Genomic DNA, 17,686 nt, shown 5'->3' on the forward strand with positions numbered 1-17,686 from the left:
ATTTAGGTGCCTCAATAACAGCCGATTGCAAATATTTTTGCGAGCATGGCCCTTAATCCCTAATCTCTGCCAACACGCAGCTGAGGGCTACAGAAAACCATCTCCTGACTTCTCTTCTTTGAAAACTGAACCACCATCAGTTAAAGAAAACCTGGGATTTCTGGGAAAGTTTCCAGAACTGCAAGCTAACAATGCCTGAAGCAGCCACTGCCATATTCTACACTGAGGAATTTTTCTTCTTACAAACTGGCTGATGGAATGTGTGCTTCATTAATATAATGTTTCTGCGCTTACATTTCCCACAAAACTTTCTATGAAAATAGCATCACCGCTGATGTTTGACAAACAAGGAGTATTTACTTCTCAATTTTATGGCCATTCCCATGCATCTTCATGTCCCATCTTCAGTTGTCTTGATGGAAGTGTGCATGGCTATCGTATCTATTGATTAGGTCAGATATGGAGACGATTGCTAGGAATTATGATGGGGTAGTGCCTATCGATACTCTATTTCATGCAATAAACAGTGCGTTCAATATGAAAACCATCTGTACATCAAGGAAGAGAGAAGAAACTGCAGTGTATAATGCCAACTGCTTGTTTTCTGTTTTATGGATCCCTAATTAACTGACTTTTCTTAACTGATTGCCAAGAGGATATGCAATGCCTCTTCCTGAAAGACATAAAACAGAGAAGGGAGATGATACAAAGAAGGAACACACTCCCTCCTTCAAGGACAGGTTTGAGCCTGAAGTCAAAACAAAGGAAGGCTGAACTAATTGTTCAGACTAAAGAAGAGAAAATTGATGAGGCTCATGGCAGTCCACAGATTTTTTTCAAAGAAAAAGAAATCATCTGTTTCCCATGTTCACAGTAGATAAGAAAAGCAGTAACGGGCTTCATTTATAGCAAGGGAATCTGGGGTAAGATAGCTGAAAAACAGTGAGGAGAGTTCACCACTGGCACAGAATGTCTCGGGAGATTACAGACTCCTCCTCATCAGAGGCGTTAAAGGGGCATGCTAGACAAGTATGTCAGAAATTAAATGGGGAATGTTAATCCCACACTTAGACAGGGAGATTGATGCACTGACTTCTAGATTAGTTTTTCTAAATTTCTGATTCTATGGCTTTTAGCAGGTGTTATCCTGTGCTAGGAGCAAGCCATGGGAGCAGGATAAAGAAAGATGACTAGAAATAATGCAGATTGATGAGTCTTTACTGATGGGGTGGAATTAATCTCATCCTAAAAGTTTTTTCAGCAACTTTACAGAAATACAGTGTAGATAAGAACAGCTAAATCAGGCATATATATCCCTTTACAAAAGCAAACCACCCATTTCTGGAGCATAATGCACATGAACTGTTCTAAACATCCACCTTTAACTGAGTCAATCAAACATCTACCATCTACCCTGTCAATAGGTCTAAGTTTTATTTACTGGGAAAGAAATCTGTTGGGACTGGCTCACTTGCAGACACCTATTCTCTCGATGCCTAGTGTTAGCTAAAACAAATCCCAGTACAGGCGATTGGTTTTCCAATTCCAGAAACTTTGTCTCTCGCTCGCTTCTAGTATCAGGAATTCTGAACTCAATCACAGAACAAGGGCATTCTTCCTCCCTGATAAGTAATTCCCAAAAGCCCAGAGCCCTGACTGTTTGAGTGTTTATTCTCTTTACTTTTCTTTCCCACCTTTAAATTTAGCTTTTCTTTACTCCTTAAGCTGCAACACCTTAACTGTTATTCTCATCATCTATCTGAAACTAGAAAATACTGGAGGGATGTAGTGACAAGCACTAGCACAGTGTCGCTTCAAGCTGCTTTTCAGGGAAGCACAGTGTTGCTTCAAGCTGCTTTTCAGGGAAGCAGAGACAGGCTTTACAAACCTTGCACAGTTGGACAGCAGTTACTAATAATTTTAAGGTTCTTAGATTAACTATGAGGAACACAGACACACAGCGTGATCACACAAACTTCATTTGCCAAGCAAAACAAGCCAAAAGCTCAGATTTTTAAATCTCTCTCCAAATCTTGCTCCTATCCAAGAGAAGGCTGACTAGATTCTTATCAGTTGGTACATCAGCTATTAATGGCAAACAACCTAAACAAGTTTTCTGACACCTAACTTCCCCAAAACCAGAAAGCAAAGTTAATGTACACTTTGCAAAGGAGTTAGAGACTGATTTTCTGCTCTTTCTTTGCTCCTGTAGTGAAAACAGTCAATGTTCTCCGAATCTTTACTTAGTAGAAAAGCAAACACCACAACAAATTGCTGAAGTTGTATTTTTAGCCCAGACTTAAGCTGGTTTGTTTTTTTTTTTCAGCTCAGCATAATACGGTTTTAAGCACCAATGTTCCAGAGAAAGATAGTGCTTACTCAAAACGATGACGATATGTCAGGCAAATAAAGATCAGGCAGGGCCAGGCTATGTCCGTACTTTGACACGAGACCTCCAAAAAAGAGCTATGTACTTCAAAAAGGGATTTAAACAAATCTGTTGTCAGCACTTCTCCCTGAGTCAGCGCTGGAAAAACTGCCACAGCATTCACAGTGAGGAGACATCAGGCAGCCGCCAGTGTTATCTTTCAGCTAAGGGACAGAAGTGAATCCAGACTATACAGTCAACTACCTGGCTCTCCTCTCATTAAAGGCCAGGACAGCTGTGCTGGCCACACTGCCACCTGGGAAACTCCCCTGCTGCCCAAATATGTCCCCCTTACCTTTCTAATTCCTGTCCTAAAGACGGCTGAAGTTAATTTTCCACAGTTAGTACATATTACCTTAGAGGCAACTACAGCAATTTCATTATGGCAAAGAGCAAATCTGGCGCACTACTTGATTTTTATTTCCATATTACAAGGTCCTCTAGAGGAAGGCAGAACGTGTGCTTGCTTCTGTCTGTGCCTGATACAAAAGGTCATTCCCTTGCCCAGCAGCAAAGACACCTCCTTTTTCAGACTCATCCTTCAGCTCACAACGTAAGGTCTGCGCAACCTTGCTTCTTCTGCTCCTGCACAAGCTAATGGAGCATTTGTCTGGATCCAGGTAAACCAAGAAGCCTTCTAGTTTCACAGATTAGTCAGGGAAATACAATTGCAATTCATTTTCAATGCATATTTGCATCAAAAGAGTGATGAAGTGGTGAAGTTAAACAAGCATGCACATGATGATGCACTATGAAGTAGTTACTACCGTAACAAATTCTTTTGTGACTGATCTTTCAGCCAGCTGTTCTTTGACACCTCTGACATTTTGAAAAAAAGATGGAAGGAGTTGATACCAATGGAATACAAACACACCCTGGACTGAGAGAGAGTGTAGGGGCAATAAAACCTTTGCTGGGTCTTGCTCCACACAAAATTAAACACAATTTAAGCACTAGCTCTTTTTTGGGGTTTTTTTTGGTTGTGTTTTTGGTTTGGTTTTTTTTTTTAAATACATAAAGCTTGTATGTTTTTGTCTTACCACTGTGGTCCTAAGTTAGAAATATTCTTTGTAATAATAAAGGTGTTTGTATTTTCCTTAGAGGACTATGTATGTTGATTACATTATTGTATTACTCAGTCTCTGAGAAAACAGAACTTCCTGAATTTTCTCAGATGACTTTGTCTGCATTTGCTGAGTATATTTATCTTCCGTACAGAACTATATCTATCTTCCCTTTATCATATTACCTGTGAAGCATTATCTAAATCTCAATTGTGAGAACTGTGAGGTTGAAAGACTGTGATAAAGAAGCAGAATAAATGTAAAGAGAAAATAAAGACAAAATGCTAGGAAAGAACTTGCAAAAAAGGAGTTCCACCAAACACATGACTATGTTCTATGGTATCTGAAATTCAGGCTGAAGTAAAGTTCTATGCTGCTTAGGCAGACACGTTTCCCTTGGCAGCTTTATTGTTGCTTTCACTTACTTCTTATTTTCAATATTCAGAATTTAAAGAATAAAAATATTTATCCTCTTTCTGAAATCAATTTAGGTGATACAGTTTTGGCTTAATTGCATGATCTGGAAATCTGCCCTCTAGTCTGGTTGTAAACATTTTAAAAGTACATCTTACCACTTTCATCGAGCAAGAAATCATCCTGGTAACGGAACTTTTCTGGTCCACATGCAATAAAAATGTCATCATCGCCAAAGAAATCTTGAAGGCACATCACCTGCAAGCAAAGAAGGAAAGGAAGGCATTGTATGAAATACCTCATCATCAGAATTGTAAGTACAATAAATCCCTCCTTGTCTCCATCTGCATGAAAACTCTTCATTTTTAATGGAATCAACAGGGCTTCATCTCCAGATAAATTTCAAAGCTGTGCTCTGACCATCTGTTACAAGTGAGAAACACTTTCACGGACACTGCAGGAAGAGAGAGATAAGACAAAAAGCTATAATTGTCACATTTATTACATGATGCATCAATGGAGTATGAGGTAAATACCTTTTGTTTAACCACAAGTACCATTCAGTAGTTAGAGGATAATTAATTTGCTTTTGAGCCCACATCTCTATCCTATGACGGCAATGAAATGAGGTTACAGATTTGTATGCAGAATGATACGTAGCTATTTCTGCAAAATCTCCCTGACAGGGAATGAAACTCATATGGGTGAACAGAGTCTCCATCACACGCTCTTTCTCTTTGAAGTCACCAAGCTGAACAATCAGGTGAGCTGGGAACAATTCTTCTAGTGCTAAGTAAAAGGATAATCCCTTTCTACTTCTAAATATGAACAGTCAGAATTAAGTTAGTGTAGTTTTATGTCCATACAGGAGATTTCTGGGGACACTTTATTGTGGCCTTTCAATATTTACAGGGGGCCTATAAAAAAGATGGGGGCAATCTTTTTAGCAGGGTCTGCTGCAATAGGACAAGGAGTAATGGTTTTAAACTAAAAGATAATAGATTCAGACTAGATATAAGAAAAAAAATTTCTTACAGTGAGGGTGGTGAAACAGTTGCACAGGCTGCCCAGAGAGGTGGTAGATGCCCCATGCCTGGAAACATTCAAGGTCAGGTTGGACGGGGATCTGAGCAACCTGATCTAGTTAAAGGTGTCCCTGTTCACCTTTAAACCCTTTCAACCCAAACTATTATATGATTTTATGATTTCCTTACAATAGCTTTTAGTTCACAAGGCACTACTTAACAGTTTCGTGTTTCCATTCATATGACTATTTTTTACTAACATTCTTAAAGAAAAATCAGTAACTTTCCCAAAACCTGACTTTAGACTTACTGATCCAGTTTTAAAAGATTTTACAAAATAGATATCTGACTACTTTTAAAAAAACAAAGACACTTGGTAAACTCTGTTCCTGCTTCACATTTACAAGATTTTAAAAGGCTATGTTTGTTTACTTTTTATATAACGTTTTGTAATTAAATAGTGCACTGATGTTTGAACAGGATAATTTCACAAATAGAATTTTAAGACTACAGTCAGGGAAATAACACATAAAGAATCTCTAAAGATTGACAAAATATTTGAGAACAGTCCAGCTGAACCAGACCACCCCCCTCATAAAAAAAAAGGGGGGGGAAGTCAGCATTTGAAGCCTACAAAAACACAAGTGAAAGAATCAGCTAACGAGATTTTGCCAGACTTTGGCATTAAAAAAAGTACCCCCCCAACCTACAGCGACTAGTGTCTAGGGGTTATAAAATTCATATCACGCTTCCCAGAAACATGCTTGAAGGCTTTGGCTTCCACAACAGTTATAAACCTCTATGCTAGAAAAATCTTAAGGGAGAAAAATAGTGGTACATGTCACGACTTGCTTGCAGAGTCAGATTTGTCATTAAAACTACTTTAAAGGTAGAGCAGTAGCAAATGAAAAAATAGGAAATTGAGAGAAGAACAACTAGATGACATAAATACCCAAAAGGAGACAAAACTACTGCCCAAATTATCCTTTCCTTTAGCAATGCACATAATTTTAAATTCAGGTCCATCACAACCCTATTCCTATCGCTATTGTTATCTTAACACCATACAGTACCTGAACACTAACATCAAAAATGTAAATATTTGATGGAGCTTTTTGTCACGTTCCTACTCAGTTTATGTTCTATTAGTGTATCAGCCTCACCAACCTTTATATAAACTCATTTGCTTCCTATCAGGTTTTTTTTTGTCCACAAGACGTATCCTGCCTATCTTCCCACCCCATACTCCCACCAAGCTTCAAACATCTCTTCCCTTCAGTCAAGTTCCTCTGAAATTGCCACCTCTCCCACAGCATGTACAAAACTACTAATTTGCAGAATGACATTAAAAATCCTGTGATTTCCTGTTTGCCTCCCAAGTTTGACACACTTCTGGTGAGTGATAGCCTTTAAATTTGTGTTTATACTAAGCAGAGTATTAGAACTGAACAAATAATAAGCAACCCTAAGCACAAAGTTGAGCTACTTTGACAACAAGTATGAATGAAAATGAAGTTCTCATTTGAATAAAAAAATTGTATGGATTTAATAAAACTCAAAAATGCTTGGCTTTGCCCAGTTAAGAGGGTTTCATTCAAGCCTAAACGAGACATTACAATGGACGTAGCAACACCTAACCAGTCTCAACTAAGCCAATATTTAAAGAAACTCAAGTCCAATCAGTGCAATTTATATGCAAATAGGAAAGAAAATAGAATTAGCACAATAGAATAATAATTTGTACTTAGACATCCTTGGGTTTTATTAAACTTTACACATAATTTCAAGTGTTCTTATCAAGTGTTCTTATGCTTGCCTCTTTTCTTCATGCTCTCAGTTTCCTACTCTGTATGTAAAACTACACACACTTCTTACAGTTTTTCTTGCCTCCTGAGATTTTATAAATTTGGGAATTATAATTCTAGCTCCTAGAAAGCTCATAGCAAGAGGATAAGTTCCCTTCAAACCCATCCTCCTCGGGAATAACCTCCCTTTAGGCTTCCAGTATCTTTTTATATTATTTATTGGAAGTCTTGACATTGTCCTTCACTGTCTGCAGTTTCCATCCTTTCTCTCTTAGCATCCCTGGCCCGCTCATGCTCCTCAGAGATTACATTGAAGAGCCTTTCCAGAAGGCATCTAACAAATATATAGCACCCCCTTCCTGGCTTTTTCAGAGAGAAATCTGTAAGCACTTTCCATTCACACTCAGCCATCAGCTAAGCAACAGGACCTGTTTTTTATTACCCATTTTAACTTCTGGAGAACACAGCTCCTCAAAAGTTACAGTTTAGAAGATCAAGGATTTGTATCACCCGTACTGGACTGTGCCACTGCTTACGAGGCCAGTGTGCTCTGTTGCACATGAGCAGCTTTAAAATTAGTGAATTTTCAAAATAAGTGAATTACAAAAGCTTCCTGGAACACTTTTGCTGTTTTCAAGTCACAAAATCCACCTTCTTCTTCTTTTTCACAAAGAAATTTTTATCTCCCATATTCACCAGCATGTTTCTCAGAGTCGGGAAAACAAAGCCTATGCAGGAGCAGTCAAGCATACACCTTAAATAAAAAGAAACTGAAAAAATAAATTATTTCTACCATACACCTGGTACTAAATATACTGTGACACTTGTAAACACAAAACTTTCTGGCAAAGAGGTGATATTTAAAGTTAATGGTGTCTCTCTTACACTCTGTAGGGGAATGAATAAACAACAGTACTATTACCAGAGGCCAGGGAGTCTCAGGCATTACAATCCTTTGCATCGGTGGTGAAAAAGACGACAAACGCCAGCAAAGAAAATCAATCACTAGTGCAGGCTTCGGGCTACACGCAGGTCACATAAAAAAGACTAGCTGACCTGTACATACCCAATGTAAAACAGAAGAGAGGCAGAAGAACTTGTCATGCCTAAACTCACCTGAGCAAGTTGCACAGGCTGAAGCCTGGATCCCCCACAGTCCTTGTCCTAGTAAACAACTTAAGAACAGCATATGCCCTTCCAGTGGGCCACACAGGTGTCTGCCTAGGAAGAACACCAAATTATTTCCTATCTCAGCCATTAATATGGCCCTTTTGCTAAAAGCCCAGAGGGAACACGAGGACCCTGCCAGGCCAGGCACCCACAGAACCCGGGGCAGCATGAAGCAGGTCAGTTGAACTGCTCCAGAAGGAGAACAAGGAGCAAAGCAGTAAACCTGGCTTCCAGACCAGCCTCAGGACTGGCTTTGCACCATAGCACAGACACTACAGGCTCCTTAACAATTACTTCACTTTTCTTTCTTTTTTTAAGCAGGCGAGTACCTGGAACCAATGAGGAATGTCCTAACTATTGTGGAGCCTTTTGTTTGTTGGCCCGAAACATTTAAGCTCTTAATATTCACCTCTTTGAAGTTGGTAACTTTGCTATGGAGACCCTCTTTCTTATATCTACAAAAGACGCGAGAAATTATGCTTTACGTTTTGGAGCACAGATGACCTGAGAGTAACGATAGCAGCTCGTAGAGCCATTACCTGATTTTATTCTCTCACAACCAGTGAGAAAGAGCAGTCATGGTGGTGTGGAGGAGGTGCAGAGGCAGTGAGAGAGGGAAGGGGCAATAGAGGGAAAAGGGAGGGAAAGGCAAGGGGATGAGAGGGAGAAGGAGGAAAGGAAGGGAAGGAAGCAAGGAGGGGTGGAGAGAGGGGTTGAATCAATCCTTTCTCTAAAAGCATGAAATGAAAGCTACAGAGGAAATCACCATTTATAATTGCTGTAATCTGGCTACAGTGGGATCAGGGACCTTTCTGAATTCACATTTTAAAACAAACACACACACAAAAAACCTCAGAACAAAATTCATTGCATATGTGAGGTCACAGCAAATCAAATATTTTCCTATTGTTTTAAAGTTGACCACATATCAAGTTAATACCAACTCTGAAATTTTTAAATAAAAAATAATCAGAAACTCAAATTTTCCTCTGCATTCAGGAATAGCTCCCAGCAGCAGCACAGTATAGCCCCACCACCAAGATTACTAACCCTCACGTTTTTGTTACAATTTTTATAATGCTGGGTTCTTGGATGGAAAAAAGGAAGGAGGGTGTTCTGTGTGTTTGTCTTCTTTTAATAACAACAACTTAATTAGACTCAAAGCTGAAAGCTATTTTGGATAAGCAATGAGAAAACCTCAAGCTGGGGTGCCCTTAGGCACCACGGCTGTTGGAGAGCTGGAAAGAAAAGTGAGGACAAAGAAATGAGGTGGTAAAACAAAAAAGATGCAGAAGGATATAAGGAGAACTCAAATGATATATGGTATAGGGCTTTTCTTAAAAGAAAAAGGGAAATGAAGGATGGCAAAAGGAAAACAAGAGGCATAAAGGAAGGAGGAGACGTGGGCTGCAAGGCAGGAGCGCACTCAGAGGGTGACAGAGGGGTAATCAAGGCTGGTGGGGAAAGCAGCACAAAGTAGGGGACATGCAGAGAGTCAGCGGCAAGTGCCTTCCAGATTCCATCCCATAGCCAGCCAGCTGGGAAGTTTTAAAGCTATTTTAAAGTAGCCTTTTTGAACCTGAAACAATCTCATGTTGAGTTTGATTATAATTTCTCTGATGGTAAAAAAGGCATTAAAAAAACCCCCTTTATCCTTGGAAAAACCTCAGTGTTTAAATGACTCATGATTTTAGGACTCTGACTCATTAATTCTGTGTCAAGTTTTATGAGTTTTATTATGGAACTGTTTTTCATTTTCCTGCTACTTGTGGTTCACACAGCCTCAATGTTTAATTCCTAGGCAGGTCCCTTTAGTTCTTCGTATGTTGAAGGAGCTCACTATACCTCTGTTCTACCATTTCCCTCCCCCCCCTCCTTTTTTTTTCCTGACTGATTTTTCCAATAAAACAAAGCCCCTCCTTTTTTTAAGATATAAACTGGTCCTTATTGATGCTTTCCCTCTATTTTCCTCCTTAACCAAACTACATTTTCCACTAACCACCATCTCTGCAGTACTACTACTTATTTTATCCATTTCCGGACTCTATCTATTGCTTCATGGAGAAACATCTCAAGATTAGATCCTAAACTGATTTCACTGCCATCTACCACTGACAGTGGTAGCCTCATGAAAGCTACGGATTTTCCTAAGAGCACATAAATAAAATCATAGAATAGTTTGGGTTGGAAGAGACCTTTAAAGGCCATCTAGTCCACTCCCCCTGCAGCGAGCAGGGACACCTTTAGCTAGACCAGGTTGCTTAGAGACCCGTCCAATCTGGCCTTCAATGTTTCCAGGGATGGGGCTTCTACCACCTCTTGGGGCAACCTGTTTCAGCATTTCACCACCCTTATTGTAAGAAATTTCTTTCTTATATCTAGTCTGAATCTACTCTCTTTTAGTTTAAAACCATTACCCCTTGTATTATCGCAACAGGCCCTGCTAAAAGATTGACCCCACCTTTCCTGCAGGCCATCTTTTTAAGCACTGGAAGGCCACTATAAGGTCTCCCTGAAGCCTTCTCTTCTCCAGGCTGAACAACCCCAACTCTCTCAGCCTGTCCTCATAGGGGAGGTGGTCCAGCCCCCTGATCATTTTTCGTGGCCCTCCTCGGGACTTGCTCCAACAGGTCCATATCTGTCTTACAGCGGGGGCCCCAGAGCTGAATGCAGTGCTGCAGGTGGGGTCTCACCAGAGCAGAGTAGAGGGGCAGAATTACCTCCCTTGACCTGCTGGCCACGCTTCTTTTGATGCAGCCCCGGATACAGTTGGCCTTCTGGGCTGTGAGCGCACATTGCTGGGTCATGTCCAACTTCTCGTCCACCAGTACCCCTAAGTCATACACAAGTTGTTTGTATAAGTACTAAAATAGTCTTGTTTAACTTCACTATCCTAGCAGAACTACAGAAACAGAAGGGACCTTCTACATTACCACATTTATCTCCCAGTCAGTACAGGGCTGCTTCCCATACTAGCTTTCTCAATACTTTGTTCAGTTTTGCAATATATTCCTTATTGTGTAGAGCTTCCCTTAGCAGAAAGACCAGTAAAACAATTAACTGTTACTCATTCAGAAGGATGTCACAGCTTCAGGGTAATCGGAAATTAATCATTCCATACTGGTATAATTGCTCTTTAGGTCACTGCTGTGAAATGAGAAATCCAAACACATCAATAAGGCTTTTAGGAAGGGGAAAGGAAAACACTCATTGTTTCTAAATAAGTTTGGTATCAAGACTCTTTTTTTTTTTCTTTTTTTTTTAAGCCGGCCCCATTCTTGTGGCCTATGGGATAATAGTAAGAAATATCCTTATATTCTTTCTGAGTGAAAGTAATTAGACCTCTACAGGAATTCAGAGAGTATCACATCTGAATATTTCCTTCAAGTTTAAGGAAAGTCTATTTCCCTTCCTGTTGGCTCAGGCTCTGAGGCTTTTGTTCATGCCCTTTCACATTTATCTGTTGTTACACACATGCCACTTCTTGAGATCTGGTCATCTACAAAAAATATAATTTATCATCAGCATGTATGTACTTCCTCTCTCAGCTTCTGATCCCAGTTCTCTCCTCAGGTGGTAGCTTAGCCGAAGGTATTGTGAGGTATCTGCTACACATTTCTGAAGTTGAACAGCACCAAATTAATTCTTTTCTGTTGGAGTAAAATCTCCATGGTGACAACTGCATCATCAAGCTGTGAAAGCTTTTCAGCAAAGAAGAGCATTTTATCGTGAGATTCTCATTACAAGAGTGCCCTCTGTAAATGAAGAGGAGATGTTACCGTAGGGGTTTCTGTAAATGAATAGATGTTACTGTAGGGCTTCAAACTGGATGAAGCTAGTCTTTACCAACTGTCTCGTGAGGCCACACTGCAGATTAATGCCTCTGAAACAGTATGTGTGTCCCCCCAAACCAGATGAACACAAGACACTATCATAGTCAGAAACACAGGAATTTCTGTACTTAAACTCAGCAGAAATAGCTTGCTCTCCTGCTACCTCAGAAGAGAGGATTGAAAGCAAGCCAGCACCCTCAGGCCCAGGGCAGTCATGCTTTGCCCCCCCCCCACTTTCCACCTCAGCTCCTGTTTATCAGCACTGGCTCAGGACTGATCACTTTTCATTTTCTTCCCTCTCCCACCAACTGTGGAAGATGTAGCATCAGTTTACTTCTACAATTTCTGTATTCATCAGCATCCATTTTGTGCCATACACAGCTCAGCCTTTATGATCTTTATCCAGCTAAGACATCGCAAATAAATCACTAGGAAAGAAGTATCTGTTTTCCTCAGTTAAAATATGTATTTCTGTCTTGGCCAATAAGGTCTTTTATAAGCACAAGAAAACCCTTCCACACTATGCTTTATACACTAACCTTAATACACTCTGTTCTGTTTTTCTGTGTTGCACTAAATGATGACATGCTTAAAAGAAAATAAATCTAAATTAAGATCCCAGGTTTTTCAATTGTGCTATCACCTTCTTATTGAAGAATGTGTTTAATTTGTGACAAATCTTTTTAAAAACTTTCAAATGAATCCTCTAAAGTTTAGATAAATATAAAAGAAACTTGGCAGTTTTGAGTTCTAATACACTGAAACTACTACACCTTGGCCTGGACATTAGGTGAGAGCGGAAAAATTTCTTCATTAGATTAAAACTAATTTAGTAAACAAGCTTCTTTGTTACAGAATTTGAGGAGACCAGGGGATATTTCCCAAAAGGGAACCCATGGGCTTACGCATGAATGCAATTCTGAGAAGCACTAATATTCACTTTCATGAAAGGTTTCTCTGTGGGAACCACTAACACAGTCAGTTCAAACTCCTCCTGTCAAACATTGCTTCATGGCAGACAGGGTAAGAGCAGTGAGAACGTGGCTCCTATCCACATCCAAAAATGACTCGTTACCAAAAATGAATGTTACTTTACTTCAGCAGCTGCACCAACACGCAATTGCACTGACTAGCTAGTATGGAGCAAGATAACGCACATTCACATGGGAAAGAGGAAAACTGTAGAGACAGAATCACCGAGCCTAAAATGGGCATTTCCTCCTTTCACCTACTTCTGCATCTCATGCAACAAATATAAACTTCCTGCCCTCCAGTTTTCTAACCGGTTCATTGCTTCTTTTATTCCCTCACTCCACTATTCAAACCCTGCAGAGTACTAAAACTTCATCTCCCTCTGAACCTCTTATTTCCGAAAGTCTGCAGCGCAGACTGTTCTCGCAGCCAACTCTACCTTAAAAGCTGTTGTGCTCTCACTTCAATTCTCTCTTCTAAACTCAGCTCTCTACATCACACACCACAACAATATATCTTGCTCAAGGCAACTCCCATCTCCTCTTCTACCAGACTCTGTTTTCTCCCCTGTGTATGAATTCTTTGAGCACACTCTTTCCATTCACTGTACCGTGGCTACAACACTCTGGCAACACTATGTAATTCTCCTCCCACATCGTCCTCTTCAGCACCTTGTAGAAGAACCACAGGATTAAGTTGGGGCTCTTTACAGTCTCTCCACCAATCCACTACGGATAGTATTTGCAAATTCAACAGCAGCCTCTTTCTGAAATGCTCTTTTCTCATTCTCAATTCAACTCAAATTTATCAGAGCCACATAATTTCTGTGGAAATCTCCCTTCTGGTTTTCATGGTACCATATGCAGTTATTCCTCTGCTTGCAAAGACTGCAATCAACACATTTCTTTGCAGTTTCAAACCACTCTTTCCCTTCTGGATTGGCTTAGTCTTTGGTTCCTTCCTTTTACTCTGTACTATGTCCTTGATTACAGTCATCCGGAAACTCTACACCTTCTATATTTCCAACTTCAGAGCCTATAATATAAGCTGTAAAACCCTAACGGCTTCCCAAGTCCACAATCTCAGAGAGTTTCTTTTTTTCTTCACATCCTAAATTTAGGATACTGCTTTCACCTTTAACTCCCAATATAAAAGGGGTCTCAAATACTTTGCTACTATTATTGAAACCTTAACTCAATATATGTCTTTTACTTTAACTATCCTTCTCCTGCCCTGTAGCATTCCAGTCCATCCAAAACAACTAAGAGTAGGCATTTCAGAGGAGTATTTCAGACCTTACAGTTATCAGATGTGAGGTGAATAAACACCTATACTAGCTTCACCCAACTCTCTAATGGTCAAAGACCAATGAAGCATGGACTTTTGCCCTTGAAAAACTGGAGTGCATTGCAGGTTCATGCTATCTACAGAAAAACACAACTCTCAGTAGAGTTTCTTCACAGTTTACACAGCAAGTTTATCATCATGTTCTATGCATTTTGTCTTTACATTTTATGTTTATTTGGTTGCTAATATGTATTCAACAAAGGTCTTGAGTTATCCACAGACTGACTCATCTTCCTTTTTGGACACTTCACTTCCCCAAGTTATTGACACATATCATCATTTAGTCAGAATCCAACGTTTGTGTGCTGCAGAGATTTTGCTATCTAAAGAGATTACATGAGATGAACTGATGAAGGAGAGCATCACAGTAAGAACATCACACTGGTACTTCTTTATAGGGATACTCATACTCAAGGTCCAATAACTTGCTCAACTCCAAAGCAACATCCCAGGACTAAAAATAGTTAAAATTCTGAATAGTAAGTTTTAACTCTGCTTCTTTTGAGGCTTCAAAATTTTTGTTTGGCATTGCCTACAAAATGAGAATTTGCATTTCCAGCCTGGTATATCCTGTGTTTTGACTGGAAGTACCTTGTGGCATCGGCTGCTCCTCAAACTACTGTAAAGTGTCTAGTAAATCACAAATAGTAACAAACAAGCAATGACTTGCATACAACAAGGTCACATAATGGTTGATCCAACCCCGCCATAAAGTCAACAAAAAGACAGATATTTGCTCCAAGTTCTGAATCAGACCTGTATGCTATTGTTTTGTGGTCCAACAGGCGGCCTATAGCATTTTCTTGGCAGACATGAGGCTGCTAGAGCACAAAGCAAGACAAAAGCAGCTGTATGTCCTCTACTCTCTGTCCCAGGGTGACACAGGAAGCAGGCTCAGGCACTATTATTATTATTATTATTATTATTATTATTATTATTATTATTATTATCTCTTGTATTTGTACTGAGATGAGGACAGAAGGATGCTGTCTTCTCCCAGCAACTCTGCTCAGTAACACCTATGGGAAGCAGCAGCTGGCCAGGTATCTGGACGCTGCAGCACAAGTCAGAACTGTGCCCACATCCAGGGAAGCCAACACCACAGGTGTTATCTCAAAAATAATTGTATTATTATTCATGATAATATTTATCATTATATTTAAATTAATTTTAATTCAATTTAAATGTTTTTATTTCTTATCAATAATACAAAAGATAAAGCTGAATTACTTGATAGATTATTCAGATAAGTAAGAAGAAAGGCATACTTTTGAGTAATTCAAGGACTGCGGCAATTTCTAAGCAATGGTTTTGGCAAAGAAACAGGAAAGTGAACCTTCAGGTTCAGAAGTCCAGCTGGATTAGGAAGCAGGATGTCCATCTGTCACAAGCACATCCCCAAGCATTCTTTTTCCTGTCAAATACACAACGCATGTTCCTACATCACAATTAAAACAGAGATAACTTTGCAGTCCCAGAGCCCAGACAAGCTTGCTCATAAATGTCAAACACATACGCCAGCTAAACATTTCTCCTAAATAATGAATCACTTGGACACATCAACTATAGTCTTCTTTTGCATTGAAGGAAACTGAATCCTGCTAGTCACTGAAAAATATGCTCCTGTTAATCCTACAGCAATTTCACAACAGATCAGCATGCTTGTGATGGACAATTCAAACAGCAGAACAAAGCTTGTAAAGGGGCAGAGAGGAAAAAACTCCTCACACATTTAAAATAAATCAGTGTTAAACAGAGGATGGCTTCTCAGAACAATCAAATATTGAGAGAACAGCTGATTTAACAGCAGAAAATGTAATTAATGGGCTAATGGAAAAACAGTTGAGACTTTTATGGCAGAGTTCAACTACATCTTTTCTCTGCCGTATTCATGTATTTTCCAATTTCAACTGCAACACAACACTACCATGTAGTGGTCGGACACACAAAGTGCAGACTCCAGCACCCTCCTGTATTTTTGTCCAAACAGGTGGCAACTATTTTGAGAGTAAATAGTGTATTCATATAATCCTAAGAACCAGGAAATTACTCTTAATTTCTTATCGCTAAGGAATATAAAATTTCTTTGAATTTAGGTGCTTGAGTAAAGGCTTGTCAGCGGTACTAAAACAGTTTCAAAGTCTAGGCAAATAAACCAGAAACATTTGCAAGTTATTACCAGGAAAAACATGATACTATCTCACACAACTTTGTGGACTTCTGTTGAAATGTATCTTAATTTCAGAATGTGTATGTACAAGGGAAACAATTCATGCAGCTATACAAGCTGTCTTTTGCTGAAAAAGATAAATGCTGAACCTTGCCCCTTTGAGTTATTTATTTCAGGATAATTACTGAATTTTACAGTAAAATACTCAGAAACAGAACAATCAAACACAGAATATGTTGCCCATGATCTAACGAGTGAGGAATCCTAAGGAAGTTTATTCATCCACTTTCACTAGTATGGCTAATAGCCTGTGTCAAGAATGGTGTTTACTTTTATGTATTTGCAATTCAAATCATTGTACTCCTGCAACTGGACTTGAACAAAAGCTACCGGTTTTAGAGCAGTCTCTTAAACTACCTTAAGCACTTGTTGGTGTGTTCTTCAAAAAGCAGTGACACTTGAGAGCTCATTGGCTGAAAATGGTCTTTGTATGACAAAACTTCTTATGAAAGAAACATCTGAGTGGCTTTTCGATCATCAATCATGTCACAAGTGAAAATGCTATTTTTTTCATTGGTTGGGATAATATTACTTTTTAGAATACCATTCCAGATATATTAAAAAATTAAAAGCCACAACTTTGCTATGTTTGCAGGGCACTGGACTAGATTCTCATGTCTGCGTGTAAAGTTTCTAAAATAAGCAAGAACAACCCATCATGAATTTTTACTGTTCGTATTTCATGACGAATTCTAGCTGATGATTTAATCCTATCCTTCTAGTTGCTTAGAGCAGGTAAATGAGGGGGCAGAGACCAGCCGGGTGAAATTAATTCATTCAAAAGAAAAATGCAGTCAGGTGTCAATTTCTGGGAATTATAATTATAGGTTTGGAGATAAGAAGGAAATGTCTTTTTAAAGTACAGATAAAAATATTTTCCAGGGTAAGCTTCTACTGCTAGATGAAATTTAACATTGTATTCAGTCATGCTCACTATGTTTAATAAATGCATTATCATAGAATCATAGAGTGGTTTGGGTTGGAAGGGACCTTAAAGATCATCTAGTTCCAACCCCCCCCCCTCAACCACGTTGCTCAAATCCCCATCCAGCCTGGCAGGGAAAGGGCACCCACAGCTCCTCTGGGCAACCTCTTCCAGTGTCTCACCACCCTCACAGTAAATAATTTCTTCCTAATATCTATTCTAATTCCACCCTCTTTCAGTTTGGAACCGTTACCCCTTGTTCTATCACTACACTCCCCCACAGAGCCCCTCCCCACCTTTCCTGTAGATCCCCTTTAAGTACTGGGAGGCTGCTGTAAGGTCTCCCCGGAGCCTTCCCTTCTCCAGGCTGAATATCCCCAACTCTTCCAGTCTGTCCTTATAGGGGAGGCCCATTATATTGGCCCATTTCCTCATAAGGCAATTAGTGGGCCTGCTATTTCTGAATTAGTTCT

The 17,686-nt window shown here is 39.5% G+C and overlaps 1 protein-coding gene across 7 annotated transcripts in view; it reads right to left on the bottom strand.

Annotated features, from left to right (window-relative positions):
• DCLK1 (doublecortin like kinase 1) overlaps nucleotides 1-17,686 on the bottom strand; it is a 244,361-nt gene that overhangs the window by 115,240 nt on the left and 111,435 nt on the right. For all 7 annotated transcript variants that reach the window (XM_086481887.1, XM_086481888.1, XM_086481894.1 and 4 more), the window contains exon 3: nucleotides 4,065-4,164. In XM_086481887.1, coding sequence (XP_086338013.1) covers nucleotides 4,065-4,164 — 100 coding nt within the window. The remainder of the gene's footprint in view (nucleotides 1-4,064; nucleotides 4,165-17,686) is intronic.

The sequence above is a fragment of the Leptosomus discolor genome, chromosome 1 (genome assembly GCF_034619465.1).
Source record: "Leptosomus discolor isolate bLepDis1 chromosome 1, bLepDis1.hap2, whole genome shotgun sequence".
NCBI classification, from domain to species: Eukaryota; Metazoa; Chordata; class Aves; order Leptosomiformes; family Leptosomidae; genus Leptosomus; species Leptosomus discolor.